Source organism: Arachis ipaensis, chromosome B02 (genome assembly GCF_000816755.2).
Source record: "Arachis ipaensis cultivar K30076 chromosome B02, Araip1.1, whole genome shotgun sequence".
Classification (NCBI taxonomy): Eukaryota; Viridiplantae; Streptophyta; class Magnoliopsida; order Fabales; family Fabaceae; genus Arachis; species Arachis ipaensis.
Genome location: NC_029786.2, coordinates 15,440,944 through 15,462,928, shown reverse-complemented (window position 1 = coordinate 15,462,928; position 21,985 = coordinate 15,440,944). Strand labels below are relative to the sequence as shown.

At 37.3% G+C, this 21,985-nt stretch overlaps 2 protein-coding genes across 7 annotated transcripts; one reads left to right on the top strand and one right to left on the bottom strand.

Annotated features, from left to right (window-relative positions):
• Window positions 1,819-2,589, bottom strand: LOC107626980. Its single transcript, XM_016329863.1, has 2 exons — window positions 2,479-2,589; window positions 1,819-2,415 (listed from the first exon to the last, which is right to left on the bottom strand). Exons 1-2 carry the CDS (start codon window positions 2,587-2,589, stop codon window positions 1,819-1,821), a joined length of 708 nt encoding a protein of 235 aa, XP_016185349.1.
• On the top strand, window positions 3,044-6,880 carry LOC107625072 (large ribosomal RNA subunit accumulation protein YCED homolog 1, chloroplastic). 6 transcript variants are annotated; one of them, XM_021115577.1, is made up of 4 exons: window positions 3,044-3,420; window positions 4,751-4,797; window positions 4,921-5,496; window positions 6,325-6,880. In XM_021115577.1, exons 3-4 carry the CDS (start codon window positions 4,946-4,948, stop codon window positions 6,737-6,739), a joined length of 966 nt encoding a protein of 321 aa, XP_020971236.1. In that variant the 5' UTR covers window positions 3,044-3,420; window positions 4,751-4,797; window positions 4,921-4,945; the 3' UTR covers window positions 6,740-6,880. The 6 variants fall into 6 exon arrangements, with proteins under 6 accessions (XP_020971236.1, XP_016183123.1, XP_020971235.1 ...); XM_016327637.2 differs by lacking the exon at window positions 4,751-4,797; XM_021115576.1 differs by having other exon boundaries at window positions 3,526-5,496.

The following is a 21,985-nucleotide window of genomic DNA, read 5'->3' as shown; positions in this document are numbered from 1 at the left end:
TAAAAAAATTGAGTAATATTTTTTTTAATAATACAATCGAAATATCTCTCTTTTTATATAGAATAATACTACACATTCATGTTATATAGTTGTTACAGAAAAAAATTAAAACTAATATAAAAAAAAGATAAATAATACTCTTTCGAGTCGATTTCTAAAAAAAATACAAATTTTATTTAAATTGTGAATTGATCATTCTAATATTAATATGACATTTTTAAATTAGTTATGAAGTACCAAAAATAAAATAAAATATTATTATGGAGTCAAATTCAATAATTTAGTGGGGACAAATAAATATTATTATCATATACTATTTAAAATTTTCAAATTGTAGTGGAGCGCTTGCCCCCACAACGAGACACGTACGTCTGTTCCTGATAATAAATCATTTTAAATAAACCGATTTATTCTAAGAGTTCGTCACCATATAAATCGGTCGAATTAAAATGATTTAGTAGAAGACATAAAATTATACATAAATCAATTTAGGTTACACTGATTTTCTAATAGAAGAGTTGTACTAGGTGAATAGCTCAACTCTTGGTGGTACTAGTCCTCTCCATATAGATATAGTGAAACTATAACTCGTAATGTCCTCCGGGAGAGCCTGCAAAACCTGCACAAATGAGTTAGTAGAATATACTCCTAATTTATCAAATTTTTATACTATTCTGTGCTCCCTCTCACTTGTTAACCTGACAGATTGTAGAACCTCATGAAGTTGGTTAACTAATTCCAACTCCCATTGGAATAGTACCCTTCTCCAATGAAAGTTCCATATCCACTCTAACCCATCCTAGAACACACAATTTCCTATTACAGATCCGACTTGGTTTGAAACCGAAAAAAGTCTTGAGAATATATCATGCAACACACCACATGGTAGCCAATTATCTTCCTAAAAACAAATTCTTCTAACATCTCCTAACTCTAATAATAACCCTCTGACCATCTTATCTCTCACCTGCTGTTTTCTTATTCGCAACTGACAAATGTCCCTCCACAAACCACTGTTTTTAGGAACCGACTGACAAGAAAGAATGACATTTGGATTCAAGTCATTGTAAGAGCACACAATTTTCTTTCATAATGGGCAATCTTCCTTTGAAAACCACCACCACCACTTGAACAATAATGCTGTATTCCAGAGCACTGCATCGCCCACCCCTAAACTCCCGAAGCGTTTTGAAGCTTGCACAATTTTCTACCTCATCAAAGGTATCCCATCCCTTCTGTCCTTATTACTCCACAAGAACCTCATTTGCAAAGATATCAACTTATTTGTTACTGCTTTGGGCATCTTATATAAGCTAAGGTAGTAAACCGACAGACTATTAAGCACAGATTTGATGAGTACCAGCTTACCAGCTTTATTAATTGTTTTGGCTTTCCACAAATTGAGTTTTTCTTCTACTTTGTCTATAATAGGATTTCATGTCTTGACCAATCTCGGATTCGCTCCCAAAGAAATACCAAGATATTTGACTAGCAACGTTGCTTCTTTACACCCCCAACAAGCTACTTATAATTGCAGATGGTCTCCTCCTCCGGTGGGCAAAAAAGTATTGTGTCATCCGCAAATTGCAAGTGAGACAACTCAATATTGCCTTTTCCAACCAACAAAGGAGAAATTCTTCCATGTCTTACTACCTCTACTACCATTTTATGAATGACCTCAACAACAAGAACAAAAAGAAACGGAGAAAGAGGATCCCCTTATCGTAAGCCCCGTTCCATCTTAAAAGATTTAGAAGGCGAGCCATTTATCAAAAGTGATATAGACGTCGTGCACACACATTCCTTGATCCACCCTCGTTATCTTTGCCCAAAACCCATTTTCTGAAATATAATATCCACAAACTTCCACTTGACTCTATCGTAAGCTTTCTGGAAGTCCAGTTTGATTATTGCTAATTTCTTCTTTCTTTGCTTCAACCACTGCACAATTTCACACGCGATTAAAGTCCCATCATGAATCTTCTTCCCCTGCACAAATGCACTCTGAGTCTCCCCTACTAAGCCCGGCATTACCCTTCCCATTCTCCGTACCAACACTTTCAAAATGACTTTATATACACACCCTACCATGCTAATCGGCCGAAGATCTTTAATCTCCCTTGCTCCCACAAACTTCGGAGCCAGAGCTACCCATGTAACATTAGAATCTCTTGGTAGCTCAGCTAACTGAAAGAAATCCATGACAGCTGCAGTAAACTCAGGACCAATTTTCCCCCAACACTTCTTAATGAAGTTCATATTGTAGCCATCACAGCCAAGGGTCTTAGACGACTCGCAATCCCAAACTGCTTCCTTTATTTCGTCAGCCGAATGCATCCTCTCTAAGTCTGTAGCCTCATCTTCCTGTATCTTGTTAACTAGATCATCCCGAATACCTACCAAAGGTGACGCTTCCTGATGATACAAGTTCTTGTAAAAATCTCTTAATGCAATCTTAATCCTGACTTAATTCCTCACCAATCTGCCACTTATCGCCAACGCATCAATTTGATTACTCCATCTTCTTGCTGATGTTAAATTATGAAAATATCTAGTGTTCTTATCTATGTACTTAGTATGCCTTGACATCTACTTTCAATAAATTTTCTTTCTGACATATCAACACTTACAGAAGCTAACTAGAGCCTCCTTCTTTCTTAAGTTTTATCATTCACTGTATGTTTAAAAGCACATAGAGTACTCTTGACATAAAAGTGTGTCAAATTCATCATTATCTAATACAACTACATCTACATGAAAGATGAACTGAATTAAAGAACATTTTAAGAGTATTACTTTATTAGTTTTACTTTGAGAGTGGAATGAAAAAATTTTAACACATCAAAAGATTAAAAATAATTAACATTTACTTTATATTTTGGATAAATATTTTTTATAATGACTTTAATAAAATAATAAGTACCATAACTAAGATATTATAAGAATGAATTGAAAAAACATGCATCTCGAAAATGAATGTATCGATGATAATGAGAATGAAGCTCATTTAATGCCTGCGCTGGAGGCCTCATATAAGAAGTAATAGTAGTGTTGAAAAATGCCAACAAGGGAGAGAGAGAGAAAATGTGTGGGAACACAAAGTCCAACGGAAAATTGGGTAATAAAAGTAAAACCCACCCGGTCAGCCCCCCCACCCCTTCACTCACCCCTATCTGAAGCCCAAAACCCTAGCTTCCTCCTCAACGGTTCTGCCGCAGTGCCGCCGCCGTCCCTGTTGTCACCGCCGTCCGTGGCTTTCTCCTTCCCCCTTTCCGAACCCAAGCCCTCTCTTGTTGGCTGTAGCTCGGAACGTCGTCCCCAGCGTCCCTGACTTCTCTGTTCGAGGCTTGGAGCAGCTCGCCGTCGTGTCGCCGCTCGCCCTCCGTCTCTCCGTCGAAGGCTAGTGGCACTGCTTTCATGGTACTTGCTTGCAACCAACTCCTATATATGTATTGTGGAAAAGGCATTCTCTTTGGTACATTGTTTTATTTATGATATATATATGCTTTGGATTTGTTTTTTTAGGCGGATTCGTATACATCCAAAAGGGAATAAAGTAAACTGCTTGTCAATCTATTTGTCTGTTGGTGATAATGCTAATTTTCCTGCTGGTTGGAGCAAAATTTGTGAATCGATTAATGGAAAGGAAATCATTATTCAAATTTTGTGCTGCTGCTGTGTTTTTAATTTCTGAAAGTTTTATTGAAATTTGGTTGCTGCTAAACATGGAAATCTAATAATTAATGAAAATTTTGTGCTTCTGCTCATTGATTTTGTACTGCTGCTGTTTTTTCAATTTCTAAAATTTCTGTTGAAATTTTCTTGCTGTTGCAAAAAATAGAAATCAAATCATTATTGAAATTTTTTATTTTTGTTTATCTGTATTGATTTCAGGTTTAGTGTGGTTACTTTATGCTCTGTTTAGTCTCTTGTTAAGGGTGTTTTTGATTGGGTTTATCCTTTGAGAGCTGCTGTTAGTGTGGTTTGCAACAAGGTCTTGCGAATTTTGATGATTGATAAATCTTTATGTTGGCATTTAATATTTGATATTTCTTTTCACTATTTAACTTGAGTTTGTATTTTGATAAGATCATATGGATTTGGATGAGGACATTTTATGTAGTGTTTTAAATTTGGAAAATATTTTAATATTTATATTAGACTATAGTTATATTTTTGGATGTTTATTTATAATTTATTTATTATTTTATTCTAAAACGGTTCTTCCAGTTGAACCATTGGTTAGACCAGTTGGACCAGTGAATCAGTAACTAGAGCAGTTTGATGATCGGTCTGGTTTTCAGAACCTTGGATTTTTGTCGTTGATTGTTACTGTTTTAATACTTGATTATTGCTGTTTTAAAGTAGGTTTAATACTTGATTGATGCTGTTTTAATGTAGGTCTAATATTTGATTGTTATTCTTATTTAGTTGTTTTAATGTAGGTTTAATGCTAATTGAAATTTTCCTATTAGGTAGTTTTACATATTGATTGTTGTTATGTATTTTCTATTAATTTAGGTTTAACACTTTTTAATTGATTATTTTATATTGTTGATATATGTGGGACCGATTCAACCAACGATTTATCGGTTGAATTAGTGAACTAGTGAACTAGTAACCTGAACGGTTCGATCACCGGTTCGGTTCCGACAATTCACCCGGTTGTAAATTTCCCTTTTTATACCCATTTGCAACATTTAACGCTAATAATTACTTTCACTTGTTGTCTATCCTTCTTCTTTATCAGAATACAGTTCCTGTCAACTGTAGCTGCTTTACATAAGCACAAATATTGTGAGTCAGTATACTGCAAAATTATTTGGGAAGAAATAGCTACTGAATGCTGATATAGCCTTACGTAGAAACTATTGCTTTTGCATAATTGTTGGAATTTCAAATCAGAGTTTGATTTTTTAGGTTTATCAATCATTGGAACCTGAAAATGTCACTTCTTATCCCCTCATCCTCTGCAGTCCCTTTACAATTTTCTCAATGGAAGACTTGTAATGTAAACTCCCAGCATAAAATTGCATATGTTTCCTTCACCCCTTTTTGGAATAAACTGGTTTCAAATAGTAAAACCAGACATTTATATACAAACTGTAGAATTGAACCAAATGTGCTGCATAAGTATACTGCTAAATGCAAGGGACTTGATGATTTTGAGTCATTTATTGATGAGTCTATGGATTGGGATGATGATGATGAAGTTGAATCTACTGGGTCACCATGGGAAGGTGCTGTTATATATAAGAGAAACGCATCAATTTCACATGTGGAGTACTGCACTACCTTGGAGAGTTTAGGTCTAGGAAATCTTTCCACAGATTTATCGAAAAATAGGGCTTCTGTCATGGGATTGCGGGTCACAAAAGCCGTGAAGGACTATCCTAATGGAACTCCTGTTCAGATCTCAATAGATGTGAATAGGAAGAAGAAAAAATTGAGGCTTGATGGGATCATAAAAACTGTCATTGGTCTTCTTTGCAGTAGGTACTACCCTTGTGACTTTGCTCATTAACATGTCTGAAATTTTCTTTGCATTCATTATGCTGTGGTTTAATCTGTGCTTTTATATAGTGAAGTTATAACAACATAGTAATCGTTATCCTGATCATGGTTTATAAATTGTTTAACTCCATCTAAGTATGCCATAGAAGATGAACCTGTTGAGACAATTTTGCTTAAACAAAGTAATTGATTGCTATATGCAGCTGGCCGAGCTGGTTTGCATAAGATTTGCAGGCCAGTAAGTTTAATCAGCTGCTAGATTCAAAGAGGGCGCTGTTACCAGCTCTTTACTGCTAAAGTCTGCGTGGTACAAGATAGATTGCTCCCTACATTTTAAAAGGAAAAAGAGAAAATAATGGCAACATAAGTATCTTATTTATTTATTTATTTTTAAGGGATGTCATAAGTGTATCTTTATATATTATTCTGTTTGTCTTATAAAGATTCAAGTGTGGGAGGTAAGCACAGAAGTTGGTGTATCCTCTCCGCTCCACTATTTCATTGATTGAGCTAACTACTGAAGTAGAACAGGTTCTAGGTGACTACTAAGGTAGTAGAATTTTTTTGCAAGCATTAATAATACATATCATCATTGCTAGTAGTAAAATACAATTATTGGTTTTCTTTCCACTTATGGCTAACCATCTTTCCCCTCATCAATAACAGAACAGAACAAATATGATTGGTGTGTTTTGTGAAAAATATATATATATTTTTTATCCCCTAATAAGCATTCCTTTATCCATCTCAGTTGTTTTTATTGTTCTTTTCAATTTAACAACTTTGTTTCAATATCATTCTCTGTTGAAGGTGTGGCATGCCATCTGCTGAGTGTATATTCTCCGAGTTCTCTCTTTTACTCACTGAAGAACCCATTGAAGAACCAGAGACTATTGATCTGGGTGTTATTTATGGGGAAGACATATATACAGCCTTTGGAAACAGTGGTGAGGATGTCGATGAGGACAATGATGCCCTAATCGATTTGGACGATAGGCTGCATTTTCCCCTGGAAGACAAAGAAATCGACATTTCAAAGAACATAAGAGACATGGTGCATCTTGAGATTACCATGAATTCAGTTTGTGATCCTGGGTGCAAAGGCATTTGCATGAAATGTGGCCAAAACTTAAACACCGACGATTGTAATTGTAACCAGGAGGAAGTGAAAGATAAAAAAGGCTTTGGCCCTCTTGGAAATTTAAAAGAGCAGATGCAGTTGTAACATATGTACAGGTTCATTAGGCTGAACCATGTAATAATATTTTTCAAATAGATATTAATGTGCTAGTCGGTACAGTGGTACACAACGATAAAAGAGTAATGAATTTAATTCTTATACAGGCCAAAATTAATTCTCACACAATATTCGACATTATTCTAAGCATTTTTCTTTTATATTGGGTTGATAGTAATATTTTTTTAGATTGTGAATTGTTGGAGAGCTTTGTTTTGAAAAGATTAAAAAAATTTGAAATATATAAATTGGACCTTCCATTTTAGTTTTTTTTATTTGTTTTTGGTAGGTGGATTTGACAACTCCTAATCCTAGGAATCCCAATAAATTAGACAATCCCCAATTGGACAATCTCCAATCTTAAGTATACACCTTCCATTTTAGTTCAAACACCAAAAATTACAATGTTAGATATATCATTCATTTCACTTCTACAGTGAAAAAAATTAGCCTATTGTTGGAATAGGAAATCTAAGGCCTCGTCAATAATAATCCATGACCTAAACCTTGCCCTTTAAATAACAAAGATGATTAAGATGGATGTCGGGATATATATCATAAATATATTGTGGGCTATTATGTTTTTGATGGGTGTCTTGCAATTCCTTTCTCTTTGTTGGTGCCCAAATTAAAAACCTCGGGGAATCTTATCACCCAAATATATACGAATTTCGAATACGTAAAATATTACTAATATGTTCATATATAATTTTTTTTTCCAATTGAAAGAGTAGCAAAACATAATTTTGTTACGTCAAATCCTAAAAAACTCCTTCGTTGTCTGATCTGCTACCATTTTGTTTCGGCATCACACCAGGAAAAAGGCTCGCGGGATGATTTGTGAACTCGTGATCATAGACGATGTAGAATTCTTGTTCCACGGCCTACCCACCCTTTTGCAGCACAACATAGTTGAAATTAATACATAACACATAAATACATAATCAATTTCGCTAGGTAGACAACAGGAATTATGAACAACGTGAACAACAGGTTGCATCTGCAGGTCCAATAACACCTTTACTTATGAACTTTGTTAGGTAGACAATAATTTTTGTGAACAATAGACTCTAAAATTGGTCCAATAAAGTAAAAACACATTACACCCCTAAATTACCCACCTAAATTTTAATATTAGGATCACCTAGTGAATTAAACATCAAATATATCTATTGTTCATATTGTTTAGTATTTTTATTGTCTACATATACTTTTCCTTTACTTATTTTCACCTTTACCTATCATAAATCCTAGTTTCACCACAACCATTCCACCGCCGCAGTCCCTTATGACGATGCTCATCGCCGCCTCCCCTTTGGCGCTGCTCACTGTCGCCGGCACAAAGCTTCTTAGCGTTACATTTGCTCGCCGCACCACAACGAAGTCACCTTCCCCTTTTCTGTTCCGTCACTGCCCCGACGCACCTTTGCCCAGCATCCTCCCCAACGCCACATCCCTGCCCAGCGTGGTCGCTGCCGCAGCCTCGAACCAGCGCTGATCATCCTTCCTGCCGCACGTTTTCAATGGCTAAATCCGACCCGGTCCATCACTGCACCACCAACATCCCTACCATGAGTCATTTGTGTTTTTATCGCATTCGTACATGTTTTTTTTTCAAACCATACATTGGAGGGAGAAGAAATTGAGGGTTTCTTTGAGTGGTGTTTAATAATGAACATCCACATCTTAGTGAAAAGAACCATTTGCATACATAGTAAAATGAACATCCTGCGGAGTATATGCATGCAAAACCAAGCAAATCAAGTAAAATGCCAATGGTATACCCAAATAAACATTCTGTTTTGTGGATTTTTAGCAAATCGATGGTGGTTCGATATCTAGTGGTCTGAGAGCAAAACCTACTCCTCTTTGCAGGTACCAATTTTCTAAAAGTGCATCAAAGTATCTTCGATTAGACGAGTATTGAGAGTAAAGATAAATTAAAATTTGTAGAACAATAAAAGAAACGAAAAGATGAAGTTTTTGAAAAAGAAGATGTACTGAAATCATAAAGAATTGCGTTTGAAATTAAAAGAAAGCAATAAAATGCCTTCGACTGAGTCAAAGATCTTTGACTTAAAAATTAAAAATGCAGAAATGTAAATTGGACATTGAAGATAAAGAGTATTTGAAAGATAAATTTGCTTGAAAAATAAAGTTTACAAGAAGATAAATTAAAAGAATGAAAACATGGAAGGAATCCTACAGAAAAAAGTTACTCGATCGCAGACTCAAGGATTCTCTAGGATGTGAGTGTGCTTGAGTGTTTTTCTGAGTTAAAGTTCCAACCCTTATTCCCTAAAACTTTCTAGTATTTATAATCTACTTTTGTAACTGACAATTAATTACAGAACCATAGACTTGAATGCACACTCCTTGTTAACCATTCCCGCTCTTTTGCCTATAAACGTTACCCATGATTCCCTCATGTGATGGAAGCCTTTAACTTCTCCACTATCATAGTTGTTCGATCCACTTATTCGAATATCTTGTTCGATTACCGATCTCGAATATCTGTGCGTGTACCCTTTCGACAACTACTTATATTTTTGACTGTTTCTTTGCTTCGAATCAACGCACCTTAATCGAAAATATTTTTCAATTAACACATTCATTTTAGAATGAAAAGAACTATCCGCATATATAGTAAAAATGAACATCCGACTTAGTTGATAAGAAACAAGTAACGAGACAGCAGCTGCGGGGGGTGGGATTGCGATATAGCAGCGGCGGCAGTGGCACAGAATTGCAAGAGAGGGATTGCAGCAAAAATAAAAAAAATATATTCAAAATTATGATTAAACATAATTAATTCAAAATTTGATTTTTAAATTAAAATTAACTTTTCTTTTATTATGATTAAACCTAATTAATTCAAAATTTAATTTTTAAAATTAAAATTAATTTTTTCTATTTTAACTTATTGTTTATGTTGTTAAGAAAAAGTGTTGTTCTACTATACTTTTTCATACATGTAAAATCTCAAAAATTAATAAATAATTTAATGTAACACTCTACAACACAGAACTTTACGCCTAGGTCGTAAATCAAAGGTGGTGAGCTGCCACGACCTTTAAAAACAAAATTACAGCCATAGATATATATGAAGAATAGTTTAACTAAGAGTCTTGAAAGAAAAGGTGAACAAAGCAAGACTGAAAATGCGTCACACTTGAAAGGCGTTAAGATGGAAGGCTTATACAGAAAACCAAAGAGGCATACATATAACTAGAGTTCCAAAAGATAGTTACATAGTCAAATTCTAGACTCGACCTGTGAAGTAAAGGCTGGCTAGAATATATATATATAACAAATACAAATCCTAGTTCTCCAAAGTCATGCTCTAAGAGGGACAAAACATGTTTTATACAAAAGCAGAGAAAGTACACATATATAACTAAATACATAATATAAAAAGCCCAAAATGTATATCTTCGCTCCCAAAGAGTCTCCAACACGCTTAGCAAGGTGTCTCACGTCTTGCATCAGAAAAATAACAACACGTATGGAATGAGAAATCCAAGGTTTCCAGCATGGTAACAGTGCCCAATAGATAAGATATAATGCTCTATGAAGTCGAAGGCAATCCTAAACTTCTACAACCCATATCAAAATCTAGAGTTTTCACTAAACAAGAAATATGGTAACTCTACCTAGGGATTCTAATCTATCCCTTCAAGTTCAGTTCTCTATAAACCTCCCAATCACTAATTGTAACAACCCTCAACTCTCCTCCACCGCCTGAGGGATCTCTCAAGGTCAAATACATACAAAGCATACAAGTAATACACAATTAATTGAACAGATATGCCATTTAAGTCATGTAGCACATAAATACAAATAATCAATTAGGCAAGTCAAAACATGCATACTCAAACAAATCATACAAATGCGCATGATGCATGTCTTCCCAATGGCTGATGATATCATCTGTCAGTTATCCAGCCAAATCCAACATGTCCGGTAGCGAACCCTGGACAATCCCAGCAGCACGTAATCTCAAAAGCATATGCATATATAAATATTCAATCATTCATCGCGCAGGCCGGGTCAAGGGAACCTCAAATCTCAACTTAGAACCAGTGGGGGTAAGTCACTGCGTTTGCCCAGAAAGACTAAGATCAATTGTAATTACCAACTTGGAGCAAGTGGTTTGACTACTGCATCTACCCAGGAAGCTCAAAATCATCTCAACCTGGAGCAAATAGGGTAAACCACACCCTTGCATCTACCCAAGGAGCCTCAACCAACCAACCTAGAGCAAGTGGGGTGAACCACAACCCTTGCATCTACCCAGGAGGTACGTTCTCATATGTCCAAGAGGTACGTTCTCAATTCTCATATGTCCAAGAAAAAAAAAGGGATTGATGAGTGGATATTTTATACGCTTTTTGGTGATATTTTCATGTAGTTTTTAGTATGTTTTAGTTACTTTTTATTATATTTTTATTAGTTTTTATGCAAAAATCATATTTCTAGACTTTACTATGAGTTTGTGTGTTTTTCTATAATTTCAGGTATTTTCTGGCTGAAATTGAGGGACCTGAGAAAAAATCTGATTCAGAGGCTGAGAAAGGACTGCAGATGCTGTTAGATTCTGACCTCCCTGCACTCGAAACGGATTTTCTGAAGTTACAGAAGTCCAATTGATGCGCTCTCAATTGCGTTAGAAAGTAGACATCTTGGGCTTTCCAAAAATATATAATAGTCTATACTTGATCCGAGATTTGGTAGCGCAAACTTGCGTTTAAACGCCAGCTCCTTACCCTTTAACGCCAGAACTGGCATAAAAGTTGGAGTTAAACGCCCAAACTGGCACAAAAGCTGGAGTTCAATGCTAGAAATAGCTTATGCACGTGAAAGCTTCAGTGCTCAGCCCAAACACACACCAAGTGGGTCCCGGAAGCGGATTTCTGCACTATCTATCTTAGCTTACTCATTTTCTGTAAACCTAGGTTACTAGTTGAGTATAAAAACTACTTTTAGAGATTTATTTTGAACCTCATGACATTTTTACATCTGAATTTTGTATCTTCTACGGCATGAGTCTCTAAACTCCATGGTTGGGGGTGAGGAGCTCTGCCGTTCTCGATGGATTAATGCAATTACTACTGTTTTCCATTCAATCACGCTTGTTTCTATTCTAAGATATTCACTCGCACTTCAACATGATGAATGTGATGATCCGTGACAGTCATCACCATTCTCAACCTATGAACGCGTGCCTGACAACCACTTCCGTTCTACCTTAGATTGAGTGTGTATCTCTTTGGTTCCTGGTTCGCAAGTTTGATTGACTCTCTTGACAACAGAGCATTCAAATCTGTGAGATCAGAGTCTTCGTAGTATAAGCTAGAATCAATTGGCAGCATTCTTGAGATTCGGAAAGTCTAAACCTTGTCTGTGGTATTTCGAGTAGGATCCAGGAAGGGATGACTGTGACGAGCTTCAAACTCACAAATGTTGGGCGCAGTGACAGTGTGCAAAAGGATCAATGAATCTTATTCCAACACTAGTGAGAACCGACAGATGATTAGCCCTACGAAACCCGTAGCTGGACCATTTTCACTGAGAGGACGGATGGTAGCCATTGACAACGGTGATCCACCAACATACAGCTTGCCATGGAAGGAGCCTTGCGTGCGTGAAGAAGAAGACAGTAGGAAAGCAGAGATTCAGAAGACAGAGCATCTCTAAAACCTCAACCTGTTCTCCATTACTGCATAATAAGTATTATTTAATCCATGTTCTTTTACTCATTCCAATTAAAACTGAGAATTATTATTGATATCCTGGCTAAGAATTACAAGATAACCATAGCTTGCTTCAAGACGACAATCTCCGTGGGATCGACCTTACTCACGTAAGGTATTACTTGGACGACCCAATGCACTTGTTGGTTAGTTGTGAGAAATTGCAAAAGTGTGATTGTGATTTCGTGCACCAAGTTTTTGGCGTCGTTGCCAGGGATTGTTCAAATTTGGACAACTGACGGTTCATCTTGTTACTTAGATTAGGAAAAATTGTCTTTTTGTTAGTTTAGAGTCTTTTTTATTTTCTTTTCAAAAAAAAATTCAAAAATCTTTTTTTCTTTATTAATTTCTTTTCCTTGAGTCTAGTTTCATGTTTTAAGTTTGGTGTCTTTTATTGCTCTTTATCTTATACATTTTCGAATTATTAGTGTTCAAGGTATAAAAATTTTTAAGTTTGGTGTCCTTTGTATTTTTATTTTCTTAAAAATTTTCAAAATTTGTTCTTGGTGTTCATCTTGATCTTTAAAGTGTTCTTGGTGTTCATCTTGACATTCAAAGTTTTCTTGTTTGTTTCCCTTGTTTTGATCTAAAAATTTTAAGTTTGGTGTCATTTTGTTGTTTTTCTCTTTCCTCATAAAATTCAAATATATATANATATATATATATATATATATATATATATATATATATATATATATATATATATCTTTTTCTTTAATTGCTCATAATTTTCGAATTCATTAGGTTGATTTGGTCAAAATTTTTAAAATCATATCTTTTTCAAAACTTTCTAACCACTTTCTCTCTCCTCATTTTTTTCGAAAATCCTCACCCAAAAATTTTTCAAATCTTTTCAATTAATTAATTATTTTAGTCTTCAATTTTCTTTTATTTTTGAAAAAAAAAATAATAATAATAAATAATTCTTTGTTTACAATCTACATCATCTCCCTTTCTCCATCATGGACCTAAGTGGAAATGAACAGTCCCAAAGGACTTTGGGGTCATATGCTAACCCCATTGCTGCTTCATATGGGGGTAGTATCTGTATACCCCCCATCAAAGCCAGCAACTTTGAGCTAAACCCCCAGCTCATTATCATGGTGCAGCAAAATTGCTAGTATTCCGGTCTTCCACAGGAAGAACCTACTGAGTTTCTGGCACAGTTCTTACAAATTGCTGACACAGTACGTGATAAGAAAGTAGATCAGGATGTCTACAGACTATTACTGTTTTCATTTGCTGTGAAAGATCAAGCTAAGAGGTGGTTAAATAACCAACCCACAGCAAGCATAAGGACGTGGAAACAGCTATTAGAAAAGTTTTTAAATCAATATTTCCCTCCAAAAAGGATGACACAGCTAATGCTGGACATCCAAAATCCCTTTGAGGACAGTAAGAGCTCAGAGAGGAATAATTCTGGCATTCAAACGCCAGAAAAGAGTGAAAAACTGGCGTTAAACGCCCAATCTATGTCCACTTCTGGCGTTCAAACGCCAGAAAAGGGTGGGAATCTGGCGTTAAACGCCCAATCCATGTCCAGTTCTGGCGTTCAAACGCCAGAAAAGGGTAGGAATCTGGCGTTAAACGCCCATCCATCCCCCTATCTTGGCGTTCAAACGCCAATGAGGGATCAGACATCTGCAAGTGCTGATAATAACTCCCTCAAGAAGGCTTCTCAACCTGCCTCTGTAGGAAATAAACCTACAGCAACTAAGGTTGAAGAATATAAAGCCAAAATGCCTTATCCTCAGAAACTCCACCAAGCGGAACAGCATAAACAATTTGCCCGCTTTGCAAACTATCTCAGAACTCTCGAAATAAAGATTCCGTTTGCAGAGGCACTTGAGCAAATACCCTCTTATGCTAAGTTCATGAAAGAGATCTTAAGTCATAAGAAAGATTGGAGAGAAACTGAAAAAGTTTTTCTCACTGAAGAATGCAGTGCAGTCATTCTAACAACCTTACCAGAGAAGCTTAAGGATCCCGGAAGATTTATGATACCATGCACATTAGAGGGTACTTGTACCAAGACAGCTCTATGTGACCTTGGGGCAAGTATCAACCTAATCCCTGCATCCACTATCAGAAAGCTTGGCTTGACTGAAGAGGTCAAACCAACCCGGATATGTCTTCAACTTACTGATGGCTCCATTAAATATCCATCAGGCGTAATTGAGGACATGATTGTCAAGGTTGGTTCATTTGCCTTTCCCACTGACTTTGTAGTGCTGGAAATGGAGGAGCACAAAAGTGTAACTCTCATTCTAGGAAGACCTTTCCTAGCAACTGGACGAACTCTCATTGACGTCCAAAAAGGGGAGGTGACCCTGAGAGTCAATGAGGATGAGTACAAGTTGAATGCTGTCAAAGCTATGCAGCATCCAGACACATCAAGAGACTGCATGAGAGTTGATATTATTGACTCCTTAGTGGAAGAGATCAATATGGCTGAGAGTCTCGAATCAGAGCTAGAGGACATCTTTAAAGATGTTCAGCCTGATCTGGAGGAACCAGAGGAAACAGAAAAGCCTCTGAAAACTCTTCAGGAAGAGGATAAGCCTCCTAAACCCGAGCTCAAACCACTATCACCATCCCTGAAATATGCGTTTCTGGGAGAGGATGGCACTTTTCCTGTGATCATAAGCTCTGCCTTAGAACCACAGGAAGATAAAGCACTACTTCAGGTGCTAAGGACACACAAGACAGCTCTTGGGTAGTCCATAAGTGACCTTAAGAGAATTAGCCTAACCAGATGCATGCACAAGATCCTATTAGAGGATGATGCTAAGCTAGTGGTCCAACCACAAAGGCGGCTAAATCCAGCCATGAAGGAGGTGGTACAGAAAGAGGTCACTAAATTACTAGAGGCTGGGATTATTTATCCTATTTCTGGTAGTCCCTGGGTGAGCCCTGTCCAAGTTGTACCCAAAAAGGGAGGCATGACAGTGGTTCACAATGAAAAGAATGAACTTGTTCCTACAAGAACAGTTACAGGATGGCGTATGTGTATTGACTACAGAAGGCTCAATATGGCCACCAGAAAGGATCATTTCCTTTACCATTCATAGACCAGATGCTAGAAAGACTAGCAGGTCATGACTATTACTGCTTTTTGGATGGCTATTCAGGTTATAACCAAATTGTAGTAGATCCTCAGGATTAAGAGAAAACAGCATTCACATGTCCATCTGGAGTATTTGCCTACAGAAGGATGTCTTTTGGTCTGTGCAATGCACCTGCAACCTTTCAGAGATGCATGCTCTCTATTTTCTCTGATATAGTGGAAAAATTTCTGGAAGTCTTCATGGATGACTTCTCAGTATTTGGAGACTCATTCAGCTCCTGTCTTGATCATCTAGCACTTTTTCTAAAAAGGTGCCAAGAGACTAACCTGGTTTTAAACTGGGAAAAATATCACTTTATGGTGACTGAAGGAATTGTCCTTGGGCATAAAATTTCAAACAAAGGAATAGAGGTGGATCAAGCTACGGTAGAGGTAATTGAAAAATTACCACCACCCACCAATGTTAAGGCAATCAGAAGCTTTTTGGGACATGTAGGATTCTACAGGAGGTTTATAAAGGATTTTTCAAGAATCGCAAAACCTCTGAGACTCTGAAGGCTAAATTGGTCATAGCACCAGTCATTTCTGTACCAGACTGGACATTACCATTCGAATTAATGTGTGATGCCAGTGACCATGCTATTGGTGCAGTATTGGGACAAAGGCATAACAAGCTTCTGCACATCATTTACTATGCCAGTCGTGTTCTAAATGACGTACAGAAAAATTACACAACCACAGAAAAAGAGATGCTTGTAGTGGTTTATGCCATTGACAAGTTTAGATCCTATTTAGTAAGATCAAAAGTGATTGTGTACACTGACCATGCTGCTCTCAAATATCTACTCACAAAGCAGGATTCAAAACCCAGGCTCATAAGATGGGTGTTGCTTCTGCAAGAGTTTGATATAGAAATAAGTGATAGAAAAGGGACAGAGAACCAAGTAGCTGATCACCTGTCCCGGATAGAACCAGTAGCAGGGGCGTCTCTTCCCCTAACTGAGATCTCTAAAACCTTTCCGGATGAGCAACTCTTTGCTATTCAGGAAATACCATGGTTTGCAGACATTGCAAACTATAAGGCTGTGAGATTCATACCCAAAGAGTACAGTAGACAGCAAACAAAAAAAATTAATTTCTGATGCAAAGTACTACTTGTGGGATGAACCATATCTCTTTAAGAGATGTGTAGACAGAATGATCTACAGATGCGTGCCTAGAGAAGAGGCATAGAAGATCCTATGGCATTGCCATGGATCACAATATAGAGTACATTTCGGAGGTGAGCGAACAGCCACAAAAGTTCTCCAATGTGGCTTCTATTGGCTTACCCTCTATAGAGACTCCCGAGAGTTTGTACATAACTGTGACAGTTTCCAGAGAGCTGGTAATCTGCCTCATGGTTACGCCATGCCTCAGCAAGGGATCTTAGAGATTGAGTTGTTTGATGTATGGGGTATTGACTTCATGGGGCCTTTCCCACCATCATACTCAAACACTTACATTCTAGTGGCAGTAGACTATGTATCTAAATAGGTAGAGGCAATTGCCACACCCACTAATGATACTAAGACAGTGCTGAAGTTCCTCCAGAAGCATATCTTCAGCAAATTTGGTGTCCCTATAATACTAATCAGTGATGGAGGGACTTATTTCTGCAATAAACAGCTTGACTCTGCTCTGATCCGATATGGAATTAACCACAAAGTGGAAACTCCATATCATCCACAGATAAATGGGCAGGCTGAAGTCTCAAATAGAGAACTAAAACGAATCTTGAAATGGACTGTAAGTACCCGTAGAAAGGATTGGGCAAGGAGTCTGGATGATACTCTATGGGCATACAGAACTGCATTCAAAACTCCTATAGGGACCTCTCTATACCAGCTTGTGTATGGAAAAGCCTGTCACCTGCCAGTGGAACTGGAACACAAGGTCTACTGGGCAACCAGATTCCTAAACCTTGATGCCAAGTTAGCTGGAGAGAAAAGATTGCTCCAGTTGAATGAGCTAGAGGAATTCAGACTCAATGCTTTCGAAAATGAAAAAATTTATAAGGAGAAAGCAAAAAAGTGGCATGACAAGAAACTGTCCTCCAGAGTCTTTGAGTCAGGACAGAAGGTTCTGCTGTTTGACTCTAGGCTCAGATTATTCCCTGAAAAATTAAAATCCCAGTGGAGGGGACCATATGTGATTACAAGTGTGTCACCATATGGATATGTAGAGCTTCAGGATATTGACTCTGACAAAAAGTTCATTGTTAATGGACAGAGAGTAAAGCATTATCTTGAAAGCAATGTTGAGCAAGAGTGCTCAAAACTGAGACTAGATTAAAGCTCAGTAAAGTCCAGTTAAAGACAATAAAGAAGCGCTTGCTGGGAGGCAACCCAGCCATTAGCAAAGTTTATTTGTTATTTAAATAATAATTATAGGAGTTTGATATAAATTATCTTCAAGGTTAATTATCAATTGCAGGAGTTCACAGAGTTACAGAAGGATTCAGAGCATAAAGCAGAGAAAAGGAGCTCACTGACACGAAAACGCCAGTAAGGCGTATTTTGGGCATTAAACGCCAGAATGGGTACCAACTCAAGAGAGGAGATCTCAAACCCGTTGCTAGGGGCTGGCTGGACTTCATTGGGCATTCTATACTGGCCACTAGCAACCGCTCTAAGGTCACTGTCAAAAGAGCAGTGATGATCCATTGTATTATGCTGGGAAACGAAGTGAAGATTCATCATTTGATTTCTTGTGAGATTTACACAATTGCGAATAAGAACTCCACTGAAGCCAAATTAGCTTACCCAAGCTTAATCTCTCTGCTATGTAAAGATGCTGGGGTGAAGATGGGAGTAGATGAGTTCATCCCAGTCGAGCACCCAATCACCAAGAAGTCAATGGATGGACAACAAGTGCAACATAACTCCATCAAAAGGAGGGCGCAGGAGTTCCTCCCAGAAATCCCTCAGATTGACTACTGGACCCGCCTAGAAGCATCTGTTACCAAGCTGCAAGAAGCTATGGATCAACTTAAGGAAGAACAGTAAAATCAAAATAGCATGCTCTGCAAACTGCTTAAGGAGCAAGAAAAGCAAGGGCGTGAGCTACAGGAGCTGAAGCGCTAGAGGCTCTCCCTTGAGGGACCAGACACCCCACAGATTGAAGGAGCATCCATCTCCCAAAATAAAGGTTGTTGAGTCCTAATCTTAACTCTGTGATAACTTTTATTATTAGAAACCTATCTTAAGAATTATATGAATATTAGTAATTAGTGTCTTTATTTTTAATTTTATTTTTATCTCCAAGTAAGCTATAATTTATTTTTCTCTTCATCATTAAACATGAATAAAATAGTAGATTCTTTGAGTAAAGATGCAATTATTTCGAGTTTTTAAGAGAAGAATTCAAAATTATTTATTTGTGGTGGCAATACTTTTTGTTTTCTGAATGAATGCTTGAACAGTGCATATTTTTTATAGTGAAGTTTATGAATGTTAAAATTGTTGGCTCTTGAAAGAATGATGAAAAAAGAGAAATGTTATTGATAATCTAAAAAATCATGAAATTGATTCTTGAAGCAAGAAAAAGCAGTGAAGAACAAAGCTTGCGAAAAAAAAATGGCAAAAAAGAAAAAAATAAAAGAAAAAGAAAAAGCAAGCAGAAAAAGCTAATAGCCCTTTAAACCAAAAGACAATGGTAAAAAGGATCCAAGGCTTTGAGCATCAGTGGATAGGAGGGCCTAAAGGCATAAAATTCTGGCCTAAGCGACTGAATCAAGCTGTCCCTAACCATGTGCTTGTGGCATGCAGGTCCAAGTAAAAAGCTTGAGACTGAGTGGTTAAAGTTGTGATCCAAAGCAAAAGAGTGTGCTTAAGAACTCTGGACACCTCTAACTGGGGACTTTAGCAAAGCTGAGTCACAATCTAAAAAGGTTCACCCAATTATGTGTCTGTGACATTTATGTATCCTGTAGTATTACTGGAAAACAAGATGCTTAGGGTCACAGTCAAGACTCATAAAGTAGCTGTGTTCAAGAATCAACATATTAAACTAGGAGAATCAATAACACTATCTGAATTCTGAGTTCCTATAGATGCCAATCATTCTGAACTTCAAAGGATAAAGTGAGATGCCAAAACTGTTCAGAAGCAAAAAGCTACTAGCCCCGCTCATCTTATTAGAATTTGAGCTTCACTTAAAACACTGGGATTCTATTACAACTTGATCCTCTTTTTATTCTATTTTATTTGTCTAGTTGCTTGAGGACAAGCAACAATTTAAGTTTGGTGTTGTGATGAGTGGATATTTTATACGCTTTTTGGTGATATTTTCATGTAGTTTTTAGTATGTTTTAGTTACTTTTTATTATATTTTTATTAGTTTTTATGCAAAAATTACATTTCTGGACTTTACTATGAGTTTGTGTATTTTTCTGTAATTTCATGTATTTTCTGGCTGAAATTGAGGGACCTGGGCAAAAATCTTATTCAGAGGCTGAGAAAGGACTGCAGATGCTGTTGGATTCTGACCTCCCTACACTCGAAATGGATTTTCTGGAGCTACAGAAGTCCAATTGATGCGCTCTCAATTTCGTTGGAAAGTAGACATCTTGGGCTTTCTAGCAATATATAATAGTTTATACTTGGCCCAAGATTTGGTAGCGCAAACTGGCGTTTAAACACCAGCTCCTTACCCTTTTCTGGCGTTAAACGCCCAAACTGGCACAAAAGCTGGAGTTCAATGCCAGGAATAGCCTATGCACATGAAAGCTTCAGTGTTCAGTCCAAACACACACCAAGTGGGCCCCGGAAGTAGATTTCTGCACTATCTATCTTAGCTTACTCATTTTCTGTAAACCTAGGTTACTAGTTGAGTATAAAAACTACTTTTAGAGATTTATTTTGAACCTCATGACATTTTTACATCTGAATTTTGTATCTTCTACGGCATGAGTCTCTAAACTCCATGGTTGGGGGTGAGGAGCTCTGCCGTGTCTCGATGGATTAATGCAATTACTACTGTTTTCCATTCAATCACGCTTGTTTCTATTCTAAGATATTCACTCGCACTTCAACATGATGAATGTGATGATCCGTGACACTCATCACCATTCTCAACCTATGAACGTGTGCCTGACAACCACTTCCGTTCTACCTTAGATTGAGTGTGTATCTCTTTGGTTCCTGGTTCACGAGTTTGATTGCCTCTCCTGACAACAAAGCATTCAAATCCGTGAGATCAGAGTCTTCGTGGTATAAGCTAGAATCAATTGGCAGCATTCTTGAGATCCGAAAAGTCTAAACCTTATCTGTGGTATTCCGAGTAGGATTCGGGAAGGGATGACTGTGACGAGTTTCAAACTCACAAATGTTGGGCGCAGTGACAGTGTGCAAAAGGATCAATGGATCTTATTCCAACACTAGTGAGAACCGACAGATGATTAGCCCTACAAAACCCGTAGATGGACCATTTTCACTGAGAGGACGGATGGTAGCCATTGACAACGGTGATTTACTAACATACAACTTGCCATGGAAGGAGCCTTGCGTGCATGAAGAAGAAGACAGTAGGAAAGCAGAGATTCAGAAGACAGAGCATCTCCAAAACCTCAACCTGTTCTCCATTACTGCATAACAAGTATTATTTAATCCATATTCTTTTACTCATTCCAATTAAAACTGAGAATTATTATTGATATCCTGACTAAGAGTTACAAGATAACCATAGCTTGCTTCAAGACGACAATCTCCGTGGGATCGACCCTTACTCACGTAAGGTATTACTTGGACGACCCAGTGCACTTGCTGGTTAGTTGTGTGGAATTGCAAAAGTATGATTGTGATTTCATGCACCAGGGATTCTTACCTTCCACCATCTCTATAGGGTCGCACTGTCGAGAAAGAATGCTCAAGATGAAACAATCACATTTATAATCAAATCACTCCCAATTTGTATTTATAATTAAAATATAGTTCTTCAAACTTATCTTCACTATACTCCGATATGTTCTCTTTAATTTACTCAATACACTCCACAGAACCACTCTAATTAATCTACCAACAGTACTCTGTAATCTTAAGTCACCGGCTCTAAATACAAAACAGAAGCTACCTCTTTTGTTTTACCAGTACACTCTCACTGATCCCAAAAGTCTAAACACTAGCTAAGGGGATCTCAAATGGTAGTTACAGAGGTTTAGAAAGTTAGAGGATAAGTTAAAAACTAAAAAAAAAAACAACTTTTACAACGCATGAGATCAAAAATTGCCAAAGTCGCGTACGCGAACCACCCTCGCGTACGAATAAACATTGCCGCGTATGCATACGTTCAAAATTTGCCATTCTTGCATACTCATGCCCTCCGCGTATGCGAGAATATAGACACTGCCAAGGTCTCGCGTACGCATGAAAATCC